This window comes from Diadema antillarum, unplaced genomic scaffold, assembly GCF_040938485.1.
Source record: "Diadema antillarum isolate AM-2024a unplaced genomic scaffold, OU_Dant_1.0 scf00000117, whole genome shotgun sequence".
Taxonomy (NCBI): domain Eukaryota; kingdom Metazoa; phylum Echinodermata; class Echinoidea; order Diadematoida; family Diadematidae; genus Diadema; species Diadema antillarum.
Window position 1 is genome coordinate 1366683 of NW_027271006.1, and position 26496 is coordinate 1393178.

Below are 26496 nucleotides of genomic sequence, written 5' to 3' on the forward strand. Positions count from 1 at the left end.
CTTGGAGAGTGGCATCCACCCTCAGAATCCATCAAAACGTCATGAAAATGTTATGAAGAGACAAAATTAGAGCAGCATAGCAGAATAGCATGTGTCGGATATGAGCCTGAACTCTGGGATGGGTAATGTGCAGTCAAAGCTTATTTCTACTTTTCTGAGGCCTGGGTTTTTTTTCCCCTGTTTTTCTCTGCCTGTGTGGTATTGTGTTTGGCTGCAGCAAGATACATTTCTGAAGATCAGTTCTATCACGCAAGTGTTAGCTGAGTGTGACCCCATGATTAACACATTTTCTATTTGTCAGCCTTCATAATTACTTATTGAAGTATGACTGTATTGAATACCCACTGCAAAACTGAACAAGACATTCTTTTGTGGTTATATGAAACACAGAATCTTACATGAAAATAGTATCAGCACCAATATCAACATCAACATCAATATCAAAGTTAACATCTATGCAGATTAAATTCAACATCATTTGATGGTGATGACATTCTTCACATGGAGCTGTTGTACACAGTCAAACAGGATAACTACGCAACAGCTTACCCACCAAATATCTCTCACCATGTACATGTATCTCACACCACTATATGAAAAGGACCCCAAATAAATCTCTCCCATGACCCATACTAAAACAGTCAAATCTCAGATAACAACTATCATGTCAAATGATCTAAGGAAATCCTAGCCTCAAATAAGAAAAAAAAAAGGAAGCAGAAAATAAAACGAAATAGAAACAGAAATAGATTTAAAATAAGAAGAGAGGGAAAAAAACATGTCTTTCATCTTTGGAACCTAAATTGCTCAATAACATTGCCCCCATTTCGGTGCCGCCAGATGAAATTCACGCTGCCTCCTCATTGGCCGAGGGGCAGGAGTCCCTAGCAACATGAATGTTTCATGTCAAATCTGACACAGGTGATAAGTGGGTCATTAGCCAGACAGCAAACAGGAAGCTGTTAATGGCTGGGCCCTGCAGGTGGGGTCAGAGGTCGCACCCCATATCCGACCGAGCCTACCTATCTCCTCGCGCTGACAACTTTTAAGAGCGTTCAGTGGTTCGACTGTCTCGCTTTTTTTCTCTTCTAGAGGGCAAAGCCAAAGAGGCCAAAGTAGCCTGAAATACAGCATTTTAACCTCAACTCTTACTGTGTTTTATGCAATTGGCACAGACATCTGGAAACTTAATGTCAATGAATAGAGATGACCTAATCCCTCTGATAATCGTTGTGTTACTGTGGCCTTCCTGTTGCACCACAGCACATTCCTACACCTGGTTAGGTTTGCTAACTTTACAACTTTGTCAAGTTTGGACGGATTTCTTGATGCTCATGAAAATCCTTCCAAAGTTCAGCTACATGTAAGTGCCTGGGCAAATAAAGGGTTACTAGTTTAATTTAATTTTAAAGTAAAAATTGAAACTATGAATTATCAAATAAGAATAAAAGTAACACCCATTCCACTGAGTGATACTGGCAAATTTCTTTTTACTTATTGCAGTGTTTTGATAAGATTTTTTTTGCTGGACCACAAAAACCACATAGACAACCCTACATGGGAACTGTAGTCGTAGTAAACCATTCAGACCACAATTTGAGACCCATTTCTCTTAAGGGCTTTTTACACTTTTAAATTTGTGCTTAGTCCCGTACCAACGGTGGGTCTAAGGGGGGGGGGGGGGGGGGGGGGGGCCTTAGCCCCACCGTTGGTATGGGACTATCCTTAGCCCACTTTCTGTTTACACTCGTTTTTCCCAAAGTGGGCTAGCCCCACCGATAGTCCGGTACTATCTGGCCATGCAAAATAGCAGGGTTAGCACCGCAATTGTGGTGCCAAGCAAGTGAGTGTAAACAGAACGGAAAAATAATCCTGGGCTAAGCGACGGAGACGAAGTCCGACCCTCACTGACCAATCAGAAATGAGGTAATCAAGTGCTGCCGGTGCGTGCGTGTACGTGTACAGTACACAGCGTAATCATGAATATTCATGTGGTTTGGAAAGTCCGGGGCCAAGAAATACGAGTGTAAAAAGGTCAGTTTTCTCCTTAGCCCCGGACAAGAGATAGTACGGGACTAATTGACGAGTGTAAAAAGCTGAAAAAATTGGTACGGGACTAACGATAGTCCTGGGTCAGAGAAAGTCCGGGGTTAAGAAACACAAGTGTAGAAAGGGCTTTAGAATGCATTTTCATTGACACCATCTAGGTGAAAATAAAAACAACAACAGCAACGGACTCTACCAAGGACCCCCAAAAACATCTCACACCCATTCACAAGCAGTAACACCCATTCCATTGAGTGATATTGGCAAATTTGTTTTTACTAATTGCAGTGTTTTGCAATTTTTTTTTTCTGTTGGACTACAAAGACAACCCTGCATAGGAACCAGAGTTTCAATAAACCATTCAGACCACAATTTGAGACCCATTTCTCTTCGAGTGCATTTTCATTGACACCATCTAGGTGAAAACAAAAACAACAACAAAAGTCTCTACCAAGGACCCCTAGGAGCATCTCACACTGCATCATCTGTGTGAAGGACAAGAGTCATCCTCCCTAGTAACCGTATCCAGCCGGAGGACACTCTGTCTTCAAGCCAGGGGAGGCGGTCACCGTCACACACGGTGGGCACGGCACTCTATCAACGCAACTGTTATTGAAAGCTGAGGGCAGACGAAACATAATTAATAGCAGCCACTTTATTCCCTCCCAGTTCGGTTATTTTTTCCTCCCCTCTCCTCCCAACCTCAGGTTTCCTTAAAGGGGAGAAATCCACATATTTTTACTGCTTCACATAATTCAAGCCAAAAGCAAAGAGCATTGTATTTTTTAGATTGATAATACAGGCTGATTTTTTTTTCCTGGTTATCAACTACGAACATATAGAGTTTTGTTCTTAATATTCTCAACAACTCATCGTTTTTGTTACAAGAGTCTACCTAAAAAGTGAAACATTGAACTTTTTCTTGTTTTTTCTTTCTTTCTTTCGTTTTCCTTTTTTTTTCTTTTTTCTTTTTTGGCTGATAAAGACCATTCCATGCTTGGCAATTTAGTAAGAACTTGGCCAATGCCCAGGGGAAAAAAAAAGAAAAAACAAAAAGAAAAAAAGAAAAGAAAATCAGAAATACAGATGTATGTCCTGATTAGACACTCATGTCTGGATATAACCCATGGCTTCATATTGGAGATCCTATTCAGTGGTTTGAAATGTGGGCTATGCAGTTTGTGTAAATTAAAGTGGAGAACTGAAATATACATTGTAGGTGCATTGAAATGCTTGAGGTATTGTTGTACAAGAAACATACCACTTCAATTATGCTTAGTTTCTTTCGTTGAAATGATATGAGAGGATTTTTTTTTACACATCAAGGATAGACAAGGGGTGATCTTTCTGATGTCCAGGGCATGAGAAAACTTAGATTTGCAGAATGCAGATGTGGCTTGTGGCTTGTAATGGAGGGGGAGTAATCAGACTGCTGTTGTTGATCAGTAGTCTAGTTTACTCATATAGTCATATTTGTGGGTATAATTTCTCTCGGTGGACCAAGTAATGAGCTGTTTGTGTCATCTGTTCAAATTATACGGCTTCCTTGCATGGAATACAGTCTGTATGCATTTGCTGAACAGCCGCTTTGTCAGGCACGCCCAATGCATATCATTCTGAACATAAGACACAGCCTTTGTTTAACATTCATATACAGATAAAATCTCTTCCTTATCTCCAAAACGGGGAACACAACCTTTGCTTGGCAAGAATGCATCGAGTAGAATATGTGACCGCCTAGTTCAAAACCCACAAAAAGTAAAAAATGAGGATTCTTGAAATGAACCAAAATATGTTGCTTGCATTGACAAAATCAAATTTTAAAAGTTGTCTTATCTGAGAGAGTAATGTTTTCGCTACCTAATGTCAAAACTTGGCAGCTTTTCTTCCAAACCATATGTGACCCGCTACAACAAAAGGATCCTAAAGTCGCTGACGGGCGAACCAAGCATGGCCCAGAAAAATGTTATTTTCAGGCCTTTCCTTTGATCATTTTGCTTCGAAATTTCGGCAGATGATAGAAGATACATTAGACTACAAAATTATGTTAAAAACAGAAATCCGAACGTTTTGACAGATTTTGGTGATCTGACTTCAAACTCGATTTTCTCGGCTCACCCATCAGCGACTTTAGGATCCTTTTGTTGTAGCGGGTCACATATATTTTTTTTTTCCATTAATATTTCTGCACAGCACGCCTAAGTGACCACTGACCATAATCATGAAATCCTCTTTTCTCCTTTCTCTGTGAATGTGTACATCCTACCTCTCTCTTATTTTAATTATTTTTGAATAGGTTAGGATGGTCTAATTCCAAAAAGTTATAGATCATTTTAAAGCTTAGGGCTTACCCTTTGAAACTATGTTGAAATGTGTGAATTTATTTTGGCCTACTTTATAGGTTTTGAGCTTGGCAGTCACATAAGTATTAATGTAAACCAGTCTATTCCATGTCATGATGCCTTGACCGCCTCGGTTGCTACCCAACATACAAAGGCAGGTTAGGATTCCTCACCGTCTCCGAGATGGGGTACTGTCGGATGAAGCGTCGGTGAGGCACGATGAGGTCGTCCATGCCGTCGATGAGGCCCGCCAGCTCCTGAATGATCTGGCGGTCGATGATGGCATTGTCGGCCTCGTTCTTGCTGGCGTTGATGGCCTTGGCCAGGGTGTTGACCGTGCTCCGGGCATTCTGGAGCAGCTCCTGGTCTGGGTGGTCATCCGGGGTGTTCTCAATGAGCTCCTGGAGCAGAAACAGAGATGGAGAAATATGATTAGAAAAGAGACTTAGGGTGAAAATCCACTCCATGTCACTGTAGATTTTCATGAAATTCGTGGCTGTTTAAATCACCACGAATGTTGGAGGCTCAATTTACATTTGACATAACATTAAAAACTTTGGTTAAAATGGCACAGTTTAATTTTGTTAATGAATCAAAGCAAAAATAGACACGACCAGATATGCATGTCAAATAAGACAATATGTCATTGCCTTATATAACTCTGCCAATGGTCCACATATATCATATCTATCTCTATATCAACTCATCAAATAAGAACTTTCTAACATGGCAGTATACATTCACCATTGCAGTATTTCAAATGTAGCCACAAAAAAAAAAGAATGCATACCATTCTTTCTGAAGAACAAAACAGGAGAGATACATCTTTCATGTATTACAACGGATGAACACATATCTGACATAATTAATATATTTACACACAGTTAAAGGCTGCATTGAATAAATAGGACACAAGTTAGACGATAGAAAACAAAAACATCACAAACAATGGTGCAATTCAACAATTTTCTAGACATCTTGATTCACCATAAAAATCCCAAACAGATTGGTGAAGCGAAGAGACACCAGGCAACGTCTTCCCTTGTAGAGGTCTGGCGGATGATACAATCACCACCATGCAACCACCGGATTCTGCCCAACTTGGCTCCACCCAGGCACAGACAACAACTTCACCCAAGAGGATGCCTGGACACTCGCTCAAAAAAAGGCCCAGTTTCTGATGGGAGTGTGTACCAATGCGTCAAGGCGGAAACTTCCCCAACGGAGGTTAACAAGAGATGAGAACTTTGCCCACCGACCGGCGGGCTGGCGAGCATCTTATCTTATGCTGATATGAATATGGCAGACCGTTTCGGTCCATCTGGCCTTCAAACACACCGCCAGCTGTGCCTAATTCACAAATTTAATGTCTGTTTTGCCATCATTGGCAGATGATATTGAGACTGTAAATCATAATGTCTGAGGTTGAAGTACTCTTCCATTAATTCATTTTACCATCCCCATTTTTATGAGTATGGCCTAAAAACACATAACAAATCTTAAATACCTTATTTCCCCCTTTCATTGCTTTCAAAGGGAAAAATAGAATTCTCGTCAATACTCTGCAAGTATAAGTTCCTTGTATAACAAAATGCAATGTCCTTCCAATCTATGATGACGTCAGGTCTATTCCGAAGTCACACTACACTGCTAATTTAATGAGTTTATGTAAAAACTGTATCATCTGAGCAGATATTCCAGTCCCATGCATCTCTAATACTGCAAATTCTCCATCCTACCTGAACCCTCAACAAACTGGGGACTCTGTTTGCCCGAACATGCACACAGTATTTTTGCACATTGCACGCATCACAAGTGTAACATCTCTCGTGGCTGGGGTCGAGGGTCATAGATGTTCTTTGATGCTGTCCAGACCTTCTTTTTTTTTTAACATATTATGACAAAACTAGTGTCTGGCAAAGGTTAAAGCAGGAGAAAATATATCTTAAACAGCAGACACACAGCTACAGCTGGAGAAATTCAAACTTAAGGAAGGAGAGATTTTGCGTAAATGACCTTAAAACAAAAGCAGCTGAAAAAGAGAATGCAGGGGTCTCTGTCAGAAATTTTCCTATTTGCCAATATACCAGGTGTTGACTTGATCAACGGGATTACTGAGAAGATGAAAACACTGAAAGTTTAGTGTAGAAGGACACTTCAAAAAATATGCTAGGTCTATCAGAGTTAAGGCACATACCATCTCAAGCTATTGAAAAGATACCCTTTGCCTTACTGTGTCTACAGAAAAAAAAAAGCCACTAAAAGAGTTTTTGTTGTCATTTTTATGGGAATAATTTGAGGATGATTAATTGTCTAGGAATTTCCATTTGTAGATATCATTACTTCCATGGTTTAGATTACGGCAAAATATCTGATGTTGCGGCTTTCCTTTAACCCCTTGAGGATGGGCTGATTTTGCTACAACACATATTTCCCATAGACACCTGCCCAAGGATCATGTATTTGCTCCGTTTATTTAGAAAACTAGAAATAAACCCAAATCACATCTCATTTTGTCCATGCACGCAAATGCTGTTGTCTTGTAGTGAGCATGCCTACTAGCTATGCATTTGTGAGTCTGCATCTATTCTGAGGGTCTAACTTGTTTGAATGTCTGCCTGTCTGTCAGTTCGTGTGTGTGTATGTATCTGTCTGTCTGTCTGCGTCTGCCTTTATGTTTGTAAGGAAATGGGAGAATGGAGGCAGTGATATGAGAGAGAAAAAAAATGGCTGAGAGAGGGGGAAAAAGAATCTTCTGACAAATTTAGCTCATCTCTAATCATTCAGAGACCATCAGATGCAGCAGACCCCAATCTCCTCATGAAATTGCAAATCAATTTCTCCCAGAAGGGACAGATGCAAAAAAAAAAAAAAGAACTGCTCGCGCAATCACATACTGGCCAAATATTAGACCAGCCCAAGGTCAAAGCACTTGCCAATGAAAGGGGGCAATGAAAACACTTCTACGGATGCCTAATTGATTGCTTTTGTGCTCTCTGTTCCCTGGAAAACATTCAGCTGGGAAATCTGTGATGTAGGGCGCAAGAGCATCGTGGGAGCAAAAAATATAAAATGGTCCTGACCCATCTTGGAAGACACTGAAACGGCGTTGCCATGGTTACTCCTCCATGTGGCATCATCACAGGTGTCTGCCGATCATGTACTGGAAGCGTGCATCTCTGATGTCACGCGAGATGTCGGTGGCACGCACAAATTGGATAGGAACAATCACGTTTCAGGATAATGTAATGTATGGCTGGACTTTGACCTCAATTGAGCTACATAAAAAGGAATATACACCTGCATGTTTAACACTTTTCATACCAGGGACCGTGGACTGTGTGTACAATGCAATAGAATTTCCTATGCCAATCGACACTCAATGCAAACAGAGAGTTAAAGCGGAATAAAATGACGAGAATTGATTGCACGGTGAATACGTGCAGTTAGCAAAGACCCTATTCTTATTTTGCCCGCTGCTTGACTCTATGTAACATTTATTATTGCTTAGAGTAATCACACATTATGGAAGTTGCAGTGTTGATACCACCCATCCAGCCACTGAAATCTCTTGGCATCATACTCATGTAACTATCCCTTTCCACATATCTTCTTCAAGTGGTGTTGTTGTAATATATAATACAAAAAATATGTTATCTGTCACATTGAACTTCCCACAGAGATGTGATCACAGGAGACATAAGATCAATCACCCATATGAAGTCCACAGAATCCACAGCTTGTGACATGAAGTAAACCCCAAATTTTCAGACACATGCACATAAACAGACGCACATTCATACATACTTATACATCTATTAATGCATGTTAAAATATATACACAGAATGTACATACAAACATACAGAGATACATACAATCACATAACACACACAATCACATAGCACACACACACACACACACACACACACACACACATACTCACCCACACACTCTATGCAGATAGAGTTGGTCAGAGATGGAAGAGAATGGGAGAGAGAAGGGGGGGGGGAGAAGAGAGAGTGAGTGGGGGAGAGGTACCTCGTGGTTTTATCTACAGATCTCAATCTGATGTGAAATAACTGATGTTGCACTCCTCAACCCATACAAAACTTCTATGTCTGCGCTCATGCAAAATAGGAAACCACAGTATATTTTGTTTGTTATATATGGACATCATGCCTACAATCAAATATCACAAATGTACACACACTAGCACACACACTCTCACATACACACACTCTCTCTCTCACACACACACACACGCATAAGCAAAAAAAAATAAAGGATGAGATAGAAAGAGATAAGTGCATATATAATATCACAATATTGCTAATGGTTCTATATCACAATGTTTGAGGTGAACAGGAAAGATAATGCTATAACTAACAAGCACACATATATATTTTATTATACTCATACAAACACACAACGAACATACACACACACACATGGCAGAGAGTGAGAGGGGAGAGAGAGATAGAGAGAGAGAGAGGAATATATAGATACATAATTTGTCAATTATTATGTCATGATTATATCATGTGAACCAGTAAATAGATAAAGAAGATGAGAAGCATTTTAACCCGCTGAGGACGAGTCCCGAGTATACTCAGGCAGGTGTCTATGGGAAATGCGTGTTATAGCAAAATCAAACCATCCTGAACAGGTTAATAGTCAAGGATAACAATGAATATAGCGCGAGCATCTCATCACCACTACGCCAAATAAGTCGCAGGAATGAACATGCACGCCCCGTAGCAATCCCCCACCGGCATCATATTTCAATCATGAATCAATGAAGATGGAAGAGATGACTGGGTCTGTGCACTATTTTCAGCTAAATGGCAGCAGGGGCCCCACTGCATCACTAATCACTCTGTGACCTCACACAGGGAATTTATAGAAGAGGGATGAATAGTGTGTGTTTTCTGTTTTTTCCTTTTTGGCTCAGTTCCTGAGACCCTCCTGGGAATGCACACTGTGATTATCTTATACCATTAACTTAATCTCAAAATAGTAATGAGAGAGAGAGAGCATTGTAGTGAAAGATTTATCCAAGATTATGACTAACATTTTGGAGGTCATATAACTGAGATTACCATCTACAGACCGATAAGACCTGGCAAAACACCTGGCTTTAACTGTAGTGTCCCAGTTGCGCATGCGTATGCTAAATGCACGGTATATATTGAGGCAGGCGCGAGCCAGTTGCCATATATACATCATACATTCGCCATACGCGTGCGTGCATGGGACACTGTAGTAATGGCAAATTCTGCTGCCAGACTGGATCAGTCTACCATAGCCTTCTTCAAAAATCACTCTAATCGCACCCTCGCCACAACATACTCTATCAGAGTTACAAGTTACAGCATGTACGTGTACTTTTTGCCTCATTTTTGCACGTTGAATACCACCCACAGCATGTGATATTCTGCATTTGTCATTCAGAACAAGATCCGGTGTCTCCCTGTTGAGGCTTGTTTGACATCAAAATGTTGATGTGCAACCAAAGAATGAGCAGAATGAAGAAGACACAGCATGTTGCAGGAAAACGTGAATAATAAGGTGACATTTTACTATACAAAAGATCCTCCTCGAGGCCACCGCAGGAATGCGACCGAGACATTTTCAGGCGCTCCTCGAACATCATTTTAGGATAATGCAAGGACAATCAAAATGTTCGTAAATTCTTCCACATTCCCCCAACACTGCCCGCATTCAACTGATCTGATGACCTTCAATTCATGCATTAAAAGATCACATTCTCTCCTACAGAAAGACTCCACTTTACCCTTCAAGTCATACCCATCTTCAATATGTTTCTATGAAATATGTCTTCCTCTCAGTCTATCTGTCCGTCTGTCTGTCTGTCTGTCTGTCTCTCAATTTAAATGTTTCTCTACCTTTGTACTTAAAGGTCAAACTCCATCTCCTGTTAAATTTGACAACATTCTGATGTTGTAATTTTAGCAAATGATAACTTCTTTGAATAGGAAGTTGCAACAGATGCTAAACTTTTCTCTCAAGTGATTGAAAATATAACAATGTAAGTATTAAGAAGCCATGATATTATTGCCCCATCTAATTTACATATGCAAGTAAAAGCATTATGACTATTCTTTAAAGGTTAGAGAAAATCTTCAATGTCATTCAACTTCTTTATCAATCTTCAACTTTCTTATCATTGGTCAGATGTACGGAGATTTCATTGCAGCTTCATTTATTTAACTGCATTCATTTTTCTGTCAGGTCAATTCAAACATGGAGTGCAATGCTTCCCTTTAAGACATTAAACATGCACTGTAATTCTCTATATGACTATCTAGTTTGATGTTCCCTTTAAAGGGATCATATAATCTTGGTTGAGACCTAACTTCCCTTTTCTAATTTTTTTTTTTGTGAAATTAAAAAAAAAATCTCATGAAATATGAAAGAGCATGTAATTTTAAGAGGAATTCAGCATTTATTTGATGAAACTCGTTTTGAAATAGCTGAGATAACCAAAACAGACCAATCGTAATAAAAGGTGAGACCGACCTTGTATTAGAGTCGCCTTGTTTTACTTTGTTTTTGGATGTCTCAGCCATTCCTAAACCGAATTGTATCAAATAAACTTTTAATTCCTCTTAGAATGGTATGCTTTGTACAATTTAATTAGTGGCTTTTTTAGTACCTCACAAAAAAGACAAAAGCCCAATCCTCATCTCCACCAATGCTATACCATACCTTTAAGACACAAGTCTCTATATATGACTACCTATACTGAGCTGTGATGTGTTGGGATGTTCACAGCTCTGATGCAGTAGCTACAGATAAGACAGCAGTGCCTGGTATAATGATGAAAACATGTCTGTGCCGGGAGAAATCTGGCCTTGGGCATGATGCTGGGATGATGTATGGAGTGGATTTGGAAGTGCGTTCACACTCTCAATTAATACTTTCTTATACAGCTCACTCCATAGGAGCATGATCTATGGAGGTGGTAGGGGAATGATGGTGTGGAATAAAGGATGAAGCTTGTTCACACCTTCCCTATAAGCCAGTTCGCAGTTTCACTTTGCGTATGAGCAGAAAAAAGGTCATTCTGACCAAACGGCATGTTGAACTTTAAATTCACTGAGATAAGCGTCTGTGATGTATTATCATAATATGCATCAATTGCTTCCACACGCCATGTACACAATGCCGGAGACCTCGATATAACGAGGACCTCAAAACCATGACAATTATATTATAATGATTATTCATGTGACCCTTATTTTAAAAAATGCTGCTTGCCAGCACATCCACCTGATAGCAAAAGTGGTATTTGGCAATATCAATACAAAGAGATTGTTAATGCAAGATAATGAAATGGATGCTTTCCCAAGTGTTAATTTACGGATCATTCTGGTCGTCTGGTCTACGCAAGTCCATGCAAGTCCATTCTTAGTTAGAGCAGGACTGATGAATACCATAAATCATTAGTAAAGCTCATGCATTATGTCGCTCTATAAACAAGTGAAGTGCCCCTAACCGACTGATAAAAAAGAAAGGTCATTTGGACCAATGTGCCCATGAGCTCACTCTGAACTGGGAGCACTACCTACGGATTATGGGAGCACGTACGGATTTTAACTTAAAGGGAAGCAGTCCTGAGATTTTCACTGTACTGATAATTAAAAAGAGTAAAAAATATAACCTTTCACCAATTTATACGCGTGGACATCAAAAATTGTCTCCGTACGCGATTTTTAAAAAATAATTCCTGCAAGCGATCGTGTAAGAGCCTGCCAAAAGGTGCAACGTCATTGATGCCCTACTCTCAAGTTGACAGCCGTGCCTCAGAAAACCAATTTAAGTGTTCAAAATGATATCTGATTTTTTTCATAAAATGTGACAATATGTGGTTTTATTATTTCAAACAAAATATTTCAAGCTTATCTATATATACAATTAATATAAAAATAAATAGTAAACACGTATTTATAAATAACTAGGGATGACGAGCAGAACACCGCTGGAAAGAGTTGTGCATCGATGACGTATGACTCTCCGCCAAGACTTGCTCATTTGCAGAGTCACACTTTTTTAACCGAAATGTACGAGCTTATTTGGTGATTTGAAAGTTTGTTTTCGATGAAAGTAGTTCATTGGAGGTACCAACAACAACATATTTTTTTAAATTTCGTGAGGACTGCGTCCCTTTAAATATCATCAGTGAACAAGACAGTGGTTGTTTATGACACCCTCATCCTTTTAAATTGTGTAAAGCATAGGATTATGGATTGTGGATTTCATGTAATGATGCAGGGAAAATGCAGAGTAGAGTTGGAAGCAAGTTCAATCTTTTCTCTCTTTTTTTTTAAAGCTATGCTGTCTGCACACCACATGCTTGGAAATGTGAAGGATAAAAAGTGCGTTTAAGAGTGGCATCTCTTTGCCAAATTATGACTATGTTCCACTGGATGAAAACATGCTCAGTGTCTACTCTCCTAGGCATTTAAAATCCCGTTTCTTGGGGCTGAAAGCATTTTCCCTCTCCCCATTCTCACAGCTTTCCCGAGTCCAACTTGCAAACATCACTGAATCTGTAAGTGCCAAACTACTTATGGGGTGGACGTCATCTTACTATTCAAAAGAATGGGTGAAAAAATGGTCATGATTCCATGCAGCTTTTTTTTTTTTTTTCCAAGATAACAAGAGAGCTGCACCACCTTTATGCCAAGAGTGGAAATGGTATTGAAGTACTGTGGATCTGGGCTAGAAAAACACTTTTTTGAATGAAGTTCCACAGCAATGAAATAGGAGAATAAATTTCATCCATTTTCAAAAAAGCAAAGTTACCGATTTCCCACATTGGAAATAAGAGAAGTTGCATTGGCATTAAAGCACGCATTGTTTTGGCATGCTGTTTTTGGCAGAATTCACAAAAAGAAATCATCATAAGAATACAAGGAGTGTACCTCTTTTTGTGTGGACACTGCCAATAGATGTGGTGTGACTTGAGTGAGAAAAACTTTGAATGTAAACAAGCCAAGAGAAAAATTTGGCTACTGACTACTGCCCCCACAAGCCATTCTGTGCACATCTGTACAATTCTTCAGGTGAATACGCTGACAGGTCTCTATAAGCATCTCAGAGAGGCGCCATGGGGGTGCTCGGTGTGAACGCAACAAACGATTCTGCAGGCGCCCGAATCGGTGTTAACGGCACATGACATGTTTATTACCACAGGATGCTAATTGGCAAGCCATATTCCTACATGCCACCTAACCCCTGCAAAATAAACCTGGCTGCAGTGCATATCCAAGCTGCATCAAAACCCTGACCTATGGGGTCGTTATGAAAATATGGAAATGCAAGACACATAAAGGTGGACCTCTATTTGCCAAAGTTAGCATTCATTCTGTTAATGAAATCAAAAATGTATGTTCTTATTGGCTCTACCATACTGTACTCTGTTGAAATATTAGAAAATGCAATGCATTTCTTAAAAAGTACAATAATTTACAACAGGAAAAAAATGTCATACCTAACGTCATATATAATACATACTATTCACACTTTCAGCGATCGTGCCCCAGGCTAGTGGCTGACCAGGATGGCAACTTCATAAAATTTCAGGCAGACGGGAGGAAAATTAACGCTTCGCATGCAGTCAGCCCGGTTAAAAATGCCAAAAGGTCATAGTGACCCTTGTAACATTGTCTGCTCTGCGGTGTATCACATGCATCACTGCAATCACTATGCACGCACATTATGGATACCTGGCAAGATGACAAATTCGTAATACCTTTTTAAGATGGTGCCTTTATCACGATGAATATTCTGTTCCTAATTCTTACGCTTTCCACTCATCATTTTGGTCAGCAGCGAAGAACATGATCGGAAGAACATGTCGTACTGCCAACATGCTTAACCCTCTGAGGACTACCCCCAAGTGTACTCGGCCAGGTGTCTATTGGAAATATGTGTTATAGCAACGTCAGCTTGTCCTTAACTTGTTAAAAAGTGGAAAGTGGGATTTCTTGTTCATCCCTTCCTTTTCTCTTTGATAATGAACGATCACTAGAACCAGCTTCCCTAAAAAAATTTCACAGCTTTCCTACAAAAATTTTACAGAACTCTACTGTTACAAACATAAAAGTAGGAAAAGAAGATGTAGATGTTGGCAACATTTCTCCTCTTCACTGAGAACACTCATACTTTGGTATCGAGGGCAAACTTTGTACCAAAGGCTGGGGGGAGGGGGAGGGGGGAGGGGGGGTAGGGGAGGGAGCAACAAATCCAATAAACCAAGACACTCAATGAAGCAAATCAGTTCAGATTTAAAGGGGATGATTTCAAGAGGAATTTGTATATCATATGTGAACCCAGTGAATTCAGGGAGACTAATAAAACACTCACTGAAAGTTTCAGGAAAACACACTGGTCAACCATTCAAACGATATGCATTTTTAAAGTTTGGGGTAATTTAGTTTGCTGCCCTCTGTAGATAAAAACTCTACAACTGTTATGATAGAAGAACTATTCAGAGAAAATATGAGGATTTCATAAAAAGTAATTTTCTTTCGATAGGAAATCATACCAGCTCTTGTCCTAGCTCCTCAGGAAGGCATAAAAAATAGAAATTGCCTACATATATCTCAGACAGCTATGGAAAGAGGCCAAATCCATGTTTATTTTGGGGAAGCTTCCCCGTTGGAAAATGAGATAAGAATCAAAGGTAACATGAGTCCCTAAGAAGTACCACCAGAGCAATGTGATCAAGTTCACTGTTTCAAAAATACAGCACAATTAATGGCATATTCAATGCTACACTGGTGATCAGATAGTCTTAGCCTTCACATTTCTATGTTTTGTTTCCATCACTTCTACCAGAAGAAGATAACTTTCAAAATCAGCAAATTGTTTTTACAGAGAGCTGGTATAAAAATTAGTATGTGTTTCTGAAAGCATGCACTGGAAATGGAATGACAAAAACCATGTCATGAATTAACATGTATCTGACCACAGAAATGTAATCATCATAGCAATGCCATCTTTAAGAAAAAAAATGGATAATGTCATGAATCTAGGCTAGCAATGCACTGAAGAAACAGAAGCTGGTAGGATCATGACCACATCTGTCTGTAGGGGCAACATAAATACAACACACCTGGGGGTGAAGACATGCAAGAATCTATACCTTCTAGATGCATTATCCCAACCCCCTTTCTTCCCCACCCCGCCAAACTTTTTTAACCCCTAAGGTGCTTCCAAGAGAGTGGGGAGGCTTGGGTCATAATTAGGGCATGGGTGATGAAGGGTGATGATATGGGAGGTAACGAGGCCCTTATGAGGGGGCTAGATTGGATCTGGTCGATGGGAGGGTGGGTGCATGGAATCAGAAAGCATGGAGGGCATCGTCCTGAACATGGCTAGCCTTGCAACAAGGCTTAGCAGAATTACATTTCCATTTACCACATTTGCGAAAGAGTTACTCTTGTAGAAATTCAAGCATTCCCTAGCTTCAATAACATGCACTTCATGAGAGTGACTGGTTATGTCATGCAGAGATGAACTAACTGAACACAAGCCCTTTTTCTGGTCTGACATTGGCGGGTATCTATATCTACCGAAACACAGAAGGTCCTTGTACCATATCTGTCACAGTGTTCTTACTACCACATACACAACAATGAAATTACATTTATTGAGCAAAACAACAAACAAACAAACAAACCAAACAATAATAACAACAACAACATCTACACCAAGAATAATCAACATTGCAATCTTTCATCTCTAGATAATTCATAGGCATCTGCTAAATAAAACATCAAGCCTTGCCATATCCGTCAGTCAGCAGACAGAGGATTCAGGATAGGAATGACATTTTGGTACCCACAGTCGAAGCTAAAAATTGCATATCAGATCATCTGTTACCAGCAATCAACAGTACATCATGGTGAACAAAAGACAAAACAATGAATATTCATGATGGATGAGCTTTAACGTGAGATCAGAGGAGACAAGATGCTACTCCATCAGCCATTATGTCGTGATGTTCACAAAAATTATATGAGATGAAAGGTGGGAGACAATGTTTGTATGCTCCTTCCAGACTCAGACCACCATCATGATTTGGATGCAAGGGACTCTCTGAAAATTACCAGTCTGCATCAGAAGTCCCCGTGTCAAGCTGTGGTGCAAAAGGTCACATGTCTATAATTTTGCCAGTTCATAATCAAAGCGGTATTAGAGCTATACTCATATTAAGTGGGTCTACTGCCTTTTTGCATTTCCTATCAATGGCCTGCTTCAGTACTTTTTGTTACGTCAAAGGGGGAGGGGGCGTTTTGTTTTGTCAGAAGTCCCGCCATCCAGGGGTTGGGCCCTTGTGGAAGACTAGTCCGTGGGCGGCAGGTTAAAGGACAAAGAGGGAATGGATGAAGTGGCTGGCGGATTACCCGCCATGCCCATGTCTTTCCCCCTGGAGACGGGTGGGAGGGATTGAAGGATGATCTTGACGAGGGCCATCTAGAGGGGGCGGTCTGAGGGCTGTCTAGGGATCCCCCTGACTACCGGGTAGGTAGGGAATGAGCAGGGGTGTGGGAGATGGGGTGTCGTTGGGGAGATGTTGGGTTGCAGGTGGAGAGCCCTGACACACACTTTGGCTGTCCTGGTGTTTGTGTTGTGCAAGCTGCATGTGGGGGCTGAACTGCTGCACTGAGTGACAAACAGGGATATTTGAATATATGAAGATGGTCTTCATCGATCACAGACTCCATTATGCAGCTTGCAACAAAAGCATCAGATTTTTTCCCCAATCTGCATGAAAAGGGGCAAGCAAACATGTTAATCCACCACAGTACTCCTATCAAGAAGAAACCATTGTCACTGCATGCAATACAACAACCAGTGGTGACTGACAGCCTCTTAACCCATTGAGGACGATTAAGCTCTAACACCCATTCCCCATTGACACCTACCCAAGTATACTCGGGACTAGTCTTCAACGGGTTAAGACAAGGAGTATCCAATTTGAGGTGACTTCTCGTATAACCCAGCCAAACCAAAAGGTAAAATATCACAAGCAACAGCATACCTGGTAGGGTTTGTACCTATCCAAAGCATGACTACACCAGAAAAGGCATATAAATTCCGACCCATTTCCTCTCTTTTCACTGGATAGGTCTATCATTTCAAACTCTCTCTGTTTTCCATCCCAAACTTCCTCAACCAAGAGTGTTCAAGACACACACAACAAGGATCAGATCAGCTAAACTTCTTGAGCAAATGAACAGCCAGAGATAAACTAGAAATGTCGCTACAGCGACTGGTTATACCCCCGCCAAACAACATTTCATAAGCTTTGGTCAAAACAACATTTCATAAGCTTTGGTCAAAAAACTGAGGAAGTAGTTACATCCGCAAGATCTTTCCTTGATCTTCTGCCATTAATATGCCGTTACCATGGCAACGTACTTTCGGGTACTGTCGAAAAATGCGTCTTGCACATCTACAACCAAAGGCACACATCTGTACCAAGTTTCATGGAAATTGGGCAAAAACTGAGGAAGTAGTTTGCAACACAAAATTTTTCATCATTTTGGCTCATAATATGTGAGCTGTTACCATGGCAACATACTTATTGTCACTGTCAAGAAATGTGTCATGCTGACCTATATCCTAAGACAAACATTCAATATGAATTCCATGAGAATTGGAAGAACACTGATGAAGCAGTTTTGCCATGAAGCATTTTGCCCTATATTTTACCAACATGCCGTTACCATGGCAACGCACTTTTTGCCACTGCGGAAATATGTGTCTTGCACATTAACATATTAAGATGAACATCTGTACCTAATTTCATAAAAATTGATCAAAAACTGTGGGAGGAGTTCGCGACGCAAGATTTGTACCCATTTTTGCCCATAATATGCCGTTACCATGGTAACATACTTTTGGGTACTGTCAAAAAATACGTCTTGCACATCTGCAACCCAAGGCACACATCTGTGCCAAGTTTTATGGGAATCGGTTGAAAACTGAGGAAGTAGTTTGCGACGCAAGATTTGCAACGGACCGACCGCCCGACCGACCGCCCGACCGCCAGCCCGACCGCCCGACCGTCCGCTGATTCCTATATACCCCCTTCAAACTTCGTTTGGCGGGGGTACAATTATGGAAGTATTATTAAAGAGCTAAAGAAAGGAATCATGTGACTCCATTCCTTTTCCTCTCACAGCGCTCTCTCATGAATGATGTATGTGTATGTATGGATCAACGCTTGGAGGAGTTTGGGATGAAGAAAAACAAGGGTGGGATCGATGGGGGGGGGGAGGGTCCATCACATCCAAACATGACAGCACAAGTCATCATCCTTCCTAGGAAATCAAACATCTCAGAACTGACCGCCACCTCTTTCTCATTCTGGTCACATAGAATAACACCAAAATTTGGTCAATCTGTCCCCAGACTGTGAGTATGCATACCACAGGGTCCAGGGTGTGTTGGGGGTAGGGGATGGGAGGTTAGGGAAATCTCTGACCTTTACAGATTCTGTATTAAGTCTGCACATTTGCAATGATTTGATACTACCCCCACCTAATCAAGCTCTACTCATGTAACCTTTTTCTATATTGGTAATCTATCAAGCAAGATGAAAATTGTGTTTCTCATGAGTCATATGGCAAGAAGAGGTTTGAATAATGCCTGAAATGTCATGTATACATCAGTCATTCATGATATGGGAAAAAGTTTTCATCAGAATTCCCAGACACATCACAATGTAGATCGCAATCTGAGCAAAACAAAAAATGAGAGAAATTATTAATTGAATGCGTCAATGATCCCAAACAAATCTACAATAACATACTTTTTGTCTCTAGTTTTGTAATCACCAACCACAAGAATGTTTTGTTATACCAATGATATCCTACACTCTGCACTTCATAATGCATAATCCATGAAGCTTTATACATTGTCCTGTTGGCTCATGTTCCCAGGAATATAGATTGTAACTTGTATGGTTCTTTTCAAAGTTAACTTGAAAATGACAGCACACTGAAATGAAATGGTCATTATCTCAGAAAACTAAAACAATGCCCTGACTTATGGTCATTACCATAGAATATGACTCACATTCTTTAAATTGACACTACACTGCTTGTCACCAAGCACTGTGCTACTGCAGTGGTACAACACTGAAGCAGGTATTAAAGCATCTTGCTCCAAGAGGAACCTTTTACTTTCATTGAGTAAGATTGTGTGAGGAATCAAAAGTTAATCTTTACTTCACAGATATAGAAATTCCCTGTGGATTTTATCCCTGGTATATGTAGTCCCTGTAGGCACTGGGCTTACTGGATGAAGAATCCATCCTTTCAACCATTCCCAGCCAATGCAGGCACTTTAAATACTATATCTGTCTGTCTGTCTGTCTGTCTGTCTGTCTGTCTCTATCTCTCTCTCTCTAATCTATCTATCTATCTATCTATCTATCCATCTATCTATCTATCTATTTCTTCCTTCTCTCTCCATCCATCTATTTATCCATCTCTCTTTCTTTCTGCTCTCTCTATCACTCTCTTTCTCTCTCAGAGTCTGATTTATGCCAGTTTTCATCCAACCCAACAATCGGCCGGTCCCTCTGAAGTTTGGCACAACTCAGGGGTGAGGTACACAAAGTTCCATCAGCTGCCTTCATAAATTCCTATCATGGAATAAATTGCTATTCGGATATGACAGTATCCAATCACTTTTCATGATTTAACACACCACGTGATGAAAACAAGTTAATTCCCACAAACACAGACACATGATTACACATCACTGTTACTGATCTAGTTGCTAATTCAATCCACAATGAACTTATTTTACATCAATTGTCATTAAAGGAGACCTCCGGATGATTTTCAGATTTTTTCATTGAACAACTATGAATTAGATATACTGAGGACAGAGTTTCAGAATTTGTGATAATCTGGATGAAGAATAAGAATATTTTCAAAATTTAGAACAAATTGCAGTGACCAAGGATGATGACATGGCAGAGTCACCATAAGAATGCATGAGTTGGGGATCAAGGAAACAGAACAAAAGAAGAAGGCATGCATAGATTATGCACAGGTGAACTCGCAAGCAAGCGGTATTGTAATGGAATTACACTGCTACATTTCTGAAATATGTGAACCTCCTATGTCATCATCCTTGTTCAGTGTAATTTGTTTAAGGTTTTTGAAAGTATTGTTTCTCTGCTAAAGAACCACAATAAATTCCACAAATCTGTACATGGAGTTGTCGATTTATGTACTACATGATGTGAAATTATGAAAATCATCTGGAATGGCCCTTTAAACCAGGGGTCCACCATGCTACCACTACCATCATCATCCCCATGACAACCAGTCATTCTGATCATCTTTCATAAATGCCTTCTAGTGTAGAAAAAGTAGCTCCAGATTTACACTACATGAAAATATTCCAACTGGGACTGTACTGAATATATTGCCATACTAAGGTAGCTTTAATGCTCAAAAGAAAAGAGGCAGGGAGATGGAGAGGGGAGAGAGGCTGAGGGCCCTGGAGGATGTCAGGCCCATTGTAAAAACCGGAGCAGACGGTAGCCCCATCTTGGGAGACGGGTCGTGTTTCATCCCAGGAGTTTTGGCCTGCTCCATCCTGGAATGTCGTCTGGCTGCTACCAACTAGACCAACCTCTGGTGACCTTGACCCTGAGGGGGATGGAGGAGGGAGGGTGTGTTTGGGATGAAAGGGGGTTGGGGATAGGGGGACTGATTCAAATCTTGTGTGTGTGGGGGGGGGGGACAAGTTGAGAACATTCTGTATGGAAGTACAAACAGAAAACCTGTCCATCAGAATCAAATTCATGTGGTCTACCATAATTATTTCTCATCTTCAGTAGCGGAATACTTGTCATGCTATCTAAACCAAATCAAACACACATACCCTCCCTCCCCTCCCCCCCCCCCATACACAATACACGTACCTCCCCCCCCCCCCCCCCCCCCACACACACACACACACAAGGAAACAACAACAATTAATTATGGTCAGTGACAGGCAAGATGATGTATGAAGCACCACCATTTCCAGGTAAGCAAAAGCAGATCTCCACAAACCTACAAATCATCCATTGTAATGAAATGGGCGCCATGTGTGTCTTTTGATCTATTGTATACAATTATACATTGGATGGATGTTCCCGATGGGAGTAGCAGAGCAAATGGTGTTCAACATTCAGCAATATCTCTTCAAGACAGAGGCTATCTTCGTTACACAAGAAATCTGTCGGGGACTAGTTATCACAGATTTACAGAAATAGTTTGCCTGTACCTAGCAGATATCTTAGGAATGACTAATTCCAATTTTTGGTGAAAGCAAACAATTATGTAATCATAGTTAAAGTGATAGCAGTTATTATCAGAATGAACGTTTATGTGCATTGATACAAAATTTAAAGTATATATATAGGCCTACTGTGAAAGCACAAATTGTTGCACGTATCTTAATTGTGCAAATTTCGCGAGAGCAAAGATTCACAAAATTAAAATGCACGCAAAAGTTCCTGTCTACACTATATTGCATTGGATGCCCAAAAATTTCATGCTGTAAATAGTTCTTGCTTTAAAGGACAAGTTCACCTTCATAAACATAAGGATTGAGAGAATGTAGCAATATTAGTAGAACACATCATTGAAAGTTATGAATTTTTGAAGTTTTTTTGCAGTACCCGCCGGATGTGAAGACTACTGCAGTGTATGAATAACTTAGATGTCACATGTGTACAACAATATAAGGAAAATAAAAGAGAATTTCACAAAATTCCATCTTTTGAAAAAAGTACACATTCCCCTGACTCGTTACCGACAAATGTTATGGGTAATATTATTCCCCCTGCCTTTAGAAAGAGGCAAGTCAATTGCTCTTTTATCATGCGAAAAAAGTGAAAATATGTTGAATTTTCTTTTATATTTTCTTTATACTGTTGTACGCATATGACTCACAAGCTGTAGTAGTCTCCTCATCCAGCGGTTCCAACACAAAAATTTAAAAAATTCATAACTTTTGCATCGATTGTCCAATTTTCCTCAAACTTTCACTGATGTGTTCTACTAATATTGTTGCATTTTCTCAATCCTTATGTTTATGAAGGTGAACTTGTCCTTTAAAGTATATGAATATATACATTAGACTTGTAAAAATAAGAAAATTAACTGTTGCTGCACAAACCTAGTCAAATATTGACATCTGCCACAAGCAGACCTGTGTATTTCCATTGACTACAACTGAACATAGTGTATATCGTTGGTCTTTCTGTTTTCCTGTGATCAAGCAGCTTGTTGAAGTAAATAAGCAAAGCTTGCCTCCCTCTTCTTAATTCAATCAAGTTTAACGCAATGACAACTTTCTTTGAAGAGTCAGGCACTCTGTAAACAAAGCATTAACCTCGTCGTTGCGCAAATCCTGTCATTCTCTCTGAATTTGCGCATTTTGATTCTCTGATGAACTGAAGAGCGCATCGTGACGTCCGACTCCAGCAAAGTCAAAACACTCATGGACACAGAGCAGATGCAATTTTATGCCAGATTACAGAATGACTCTTCAATTATGCCACAACTTCTCTGCTAATTGCTTCCTTTGTCCTTTCCCCAATGCATGACGTCAGAGAAGCAACATTAGGCAATCAACAGAAATCTAGAAAAAGTCCACGAATATCCACCTCATTGTTCACTATTTGAATTATTTTGTGGATCTTTATATTCCCAATATGAAAATTCCTGTATTCTTCTCCAGACGACCATTTCCTGCACGTCACATTACTTATCCAATCAGTATTAGAGGACTAGGATGATATCATTCTCTTGCATAACAAACGTATCATCAGCCAAATCAAATACATTTCATCAACTTCATGCCAGTTGCTAGGCAACAGTTACAGCCATGATGATGGGCAAACCATGGTCCTGATTTCTGATAGTCAGGAACAATTTTTGTCCAGAATGTACCAAGATAAAATATGAACATCTCAGTAGTGCAGTGCATCCACCAGGTAACCCTGACTGCTCAAAGAAATAACAGAGGCAGAGAGATCTCAACTCTCCTGCATTCAGGCCATTTTCTCAAAATCTCCCACTCTCCCGCTCGAGTTCGAATTTCTCCCGTTCCGAGTTTGACTTTCTCCTACTCCAGCTGTATGCCTTCTGCTTAAGATGTACTTTCTCCCATGTAAGATTTAGTATTCTCCCAAGTAACATTACTTTTGAAATATATGTTTATGGGGGAAAAAAAGGCTAAGATAGCAACAGATGGCATCAACAACCTTTCGGTGCGCCCTGGATCTCGGCTGCAAAGGATGCTAAACTGCATGCTGGTGATGTGAGCTTGTGCCCACGCTCACGTGATTAGAGTCTTCAGTTTGCTAGGAGGTCCAGGTGGGAAAATTTTTAGTTTAAAAGATACTTTGGGTTGGAGTCTCTGCATATGGCGTATCACAAACTAGACCCCGTTTACAGTGCGGGGCTGGACCGAGCCGCGGCCGAGCCCAGCCTCAATTGCGAGGCCGGGCCCCGCAATTTTGTCCATTTACACTGCCGGGCTCGGCCGCGCTTTTGATTTCAACCTTTCAATATTTTGTCGTAGTGGCGCTCTGCTTGCAAACAAACGCAATTTGGTATTGTCTGGTTTTCAGACCCTTTGCCAAATGAATTCCGTGGCGACGAAGTCGCCGTTCGGGCAAAGGCCTTTGCCGAAGGAAAAAATCCTTTGCAGGACAAAACCACCTTAGACTATACTAGTTTTCGACGTTGAGGGGGTTAATATCCTGAACAGCGAAATCGTACAGGCAGAGGGTTTAGAAGCCAGACTAAAATTGGCCGCGCATTTGGCCCAGTTTGCATTTACACTGAGAAAAGGCCGCGGCCGAGACCACCTCCAGAGCGCATTTACACTGAAATGAAGGTGGGCTCGGCCACGGCCGAGCCTCGCACTGTAAACGGGGTCCTAGACTACCCTCACCATAGCAAACACACACACTCACAGCACACAAATACATGCAGAAACGCATATAAAATGAAAGGCACAGGCTTGCAAAGAAACTGATGAAATGAAGACACAATTAGGAAGATTGTTCAAGACATATTTTACAGATCATCACATCTTCACTTGTGAGCAACTCTCAACATACATGTACATAAGGAATTTCCGCATCTATTTTGTCCTCATACAGCCATGAAATCTCCCCAGCTTCACTGTACCACATGTCCCTCCACCCCCCCAAAAAAAAAAAAAATACAATGGGACTTTCTGCAATAATAACTTTAAAATATGGTCAATCAATGAAAATGCAATTTCAAGGTGTAAAACTATAACTTATTAGGTACACCTTACAGAAACCCCATTAGATTTGCTTCAGTGGCCACAGACAAACTGGGATCTTTGTAGAGCATGTCAGGAATCCCTTCCCTCTAAGTGTTGTCCATTATGCTCATACCTTACAAAATGCCAAGAGCATCCAAATGCTAAACATTTCTCTGTGACCACTTAACCAAACTGGATGGGGTTTTCTGCACGATGTAGGGAAGAAGTTATAGTTTCATATCTTGAAATAGCATTCAGATCATTCAAATTTTGAAAGCTATCAACGCTAAAATCTGATTGCAAATTTTTCTAGGACATACTATACAGTAGAATCCTGGGGGCCTTATCAGAGCACTGCAAGGAAAGACAAGACCACCTTGCGACCTTTCCACCAATGGCACAATTCCCCTAAAAAAGGACATTTTCTTCACGGCAAACATGATATCCCGACAGAAATTGGAACAAGACAGGTGCCTGCATTCTTCCACGAAAAGAAATGGAAAAAAAAGATATGCCAAGAACATTTCTTTCAAAAGGGGAAAAAAAAAAAGTCCAATCTTTCTGCACATCATATTTGGAGAAGAAAAATGTAATGCTATTCCTGTAGGGCACAAAAAGTGTTCAAAAATATAATCAGACACTGGAAAAATAGGAGAGAACATCTGTTTGGCAAAAGAGAAACTTCAGTTTTGTGAAATAAAAGGAAGATGTGGAGCGACTGTGGAATCGTTCTTTCACTTTTGCCTTTGCCATAGAAAACTAGAGGTATAAACAGTTTGCTGAGCTAACATAGACTTGGCTTACGAGTATGGTCTTGCCATGGAATATTCATTTGGATAGAAACCTCCCTAAATTTGTTCCAAGTAACTTGAAACCTGGTGAATTCAAATCCACAAATATTGTGGGATTTTGTGGAAGGTTCACTTGCGAACCCAATTACTTAATCTTGCCTTTAAGGAGACCCTGGGCTAAAGTACAGTGCACTCCCGGTATAACGAAATGCTCGGGACCGGCAATTTTCTTTCGTTATAACGAAATTTCGTTATAACCGAACAAATACGATATATAACGAAAACAAGGAAGCCACGCATATATGATATTCTGTTTGTTGAATACTCGTCATACACTGGAAAGCTATGTGAACAATAAAACAAATACATGTAGTTAATCAATTTCAGATTATTGTATTACAATAGTCAATAACGCAAGTTCCCCACGGAAACTGTGCGTGACACACCAAGCAAACACACTGTGTGACGCGTTCGCCCATGCAGAGACGCTGTAAATGCCTTGTTCCGCTACGTATTTTTGAAAGCGATCCACATTTCGTTATAACGGAGCACATTTCTTTTGTTTTTCTTTGTCAGTGGTGCTCGGAAAAGACTTCGTTATAACGGAAATTTCGCTATAACCGTGTTCGTTATAAGCAAATTTTGTACCATAGACTTTAATGGCGATAATTTTGGGACCAGAAGTTTTACTTCGTTATAACGAAATTTCGTTATAACCTTCGTTATAACCGTGTTCGTTGTAACGGGAGTGCACTGTATATCTTCCATCAACTCAATATTTGGGGAACAAGAAGAATGCCAGCCTTGTACATGACAGGATTCTGAGGGCTGAACGGACCTTCTTTCAATAGACATGCATGGTAGTTATACACTTTGGGAAAAAACAGTAGGCCCTATTCTCCATGACACCTGTAGCATTTGTGGCAGGAAAAAAAAAAAGAAATCAAAAATACTGAAAAAA

The 26496-nt window shown here is 40.3% G+C and overlaps 1 protein-coding gene across 1 annotated transcript in view; it reads right to left on the minus strand.

Annotated features, from left to right (window-relative positions):
- The window catches only part of LOC139719965 (rho guanine nucleotide exchange factor 17-like), a 138181-nt gene that overhangs the window by 42179 nt on the left and 69506 nt on the right, over positions 1-26496 (minus strand). Inside the window, exon 6 of the mRNA XM_071631345.1 lies at positions 4562-4789. Within this exon, the coding sequence (XP_071487446.1) occupies positions 4562-4789 (228 nt within the window). The remainder of the gene's footprint in view (positions 1-4561; positions 4790-26496) is intronic.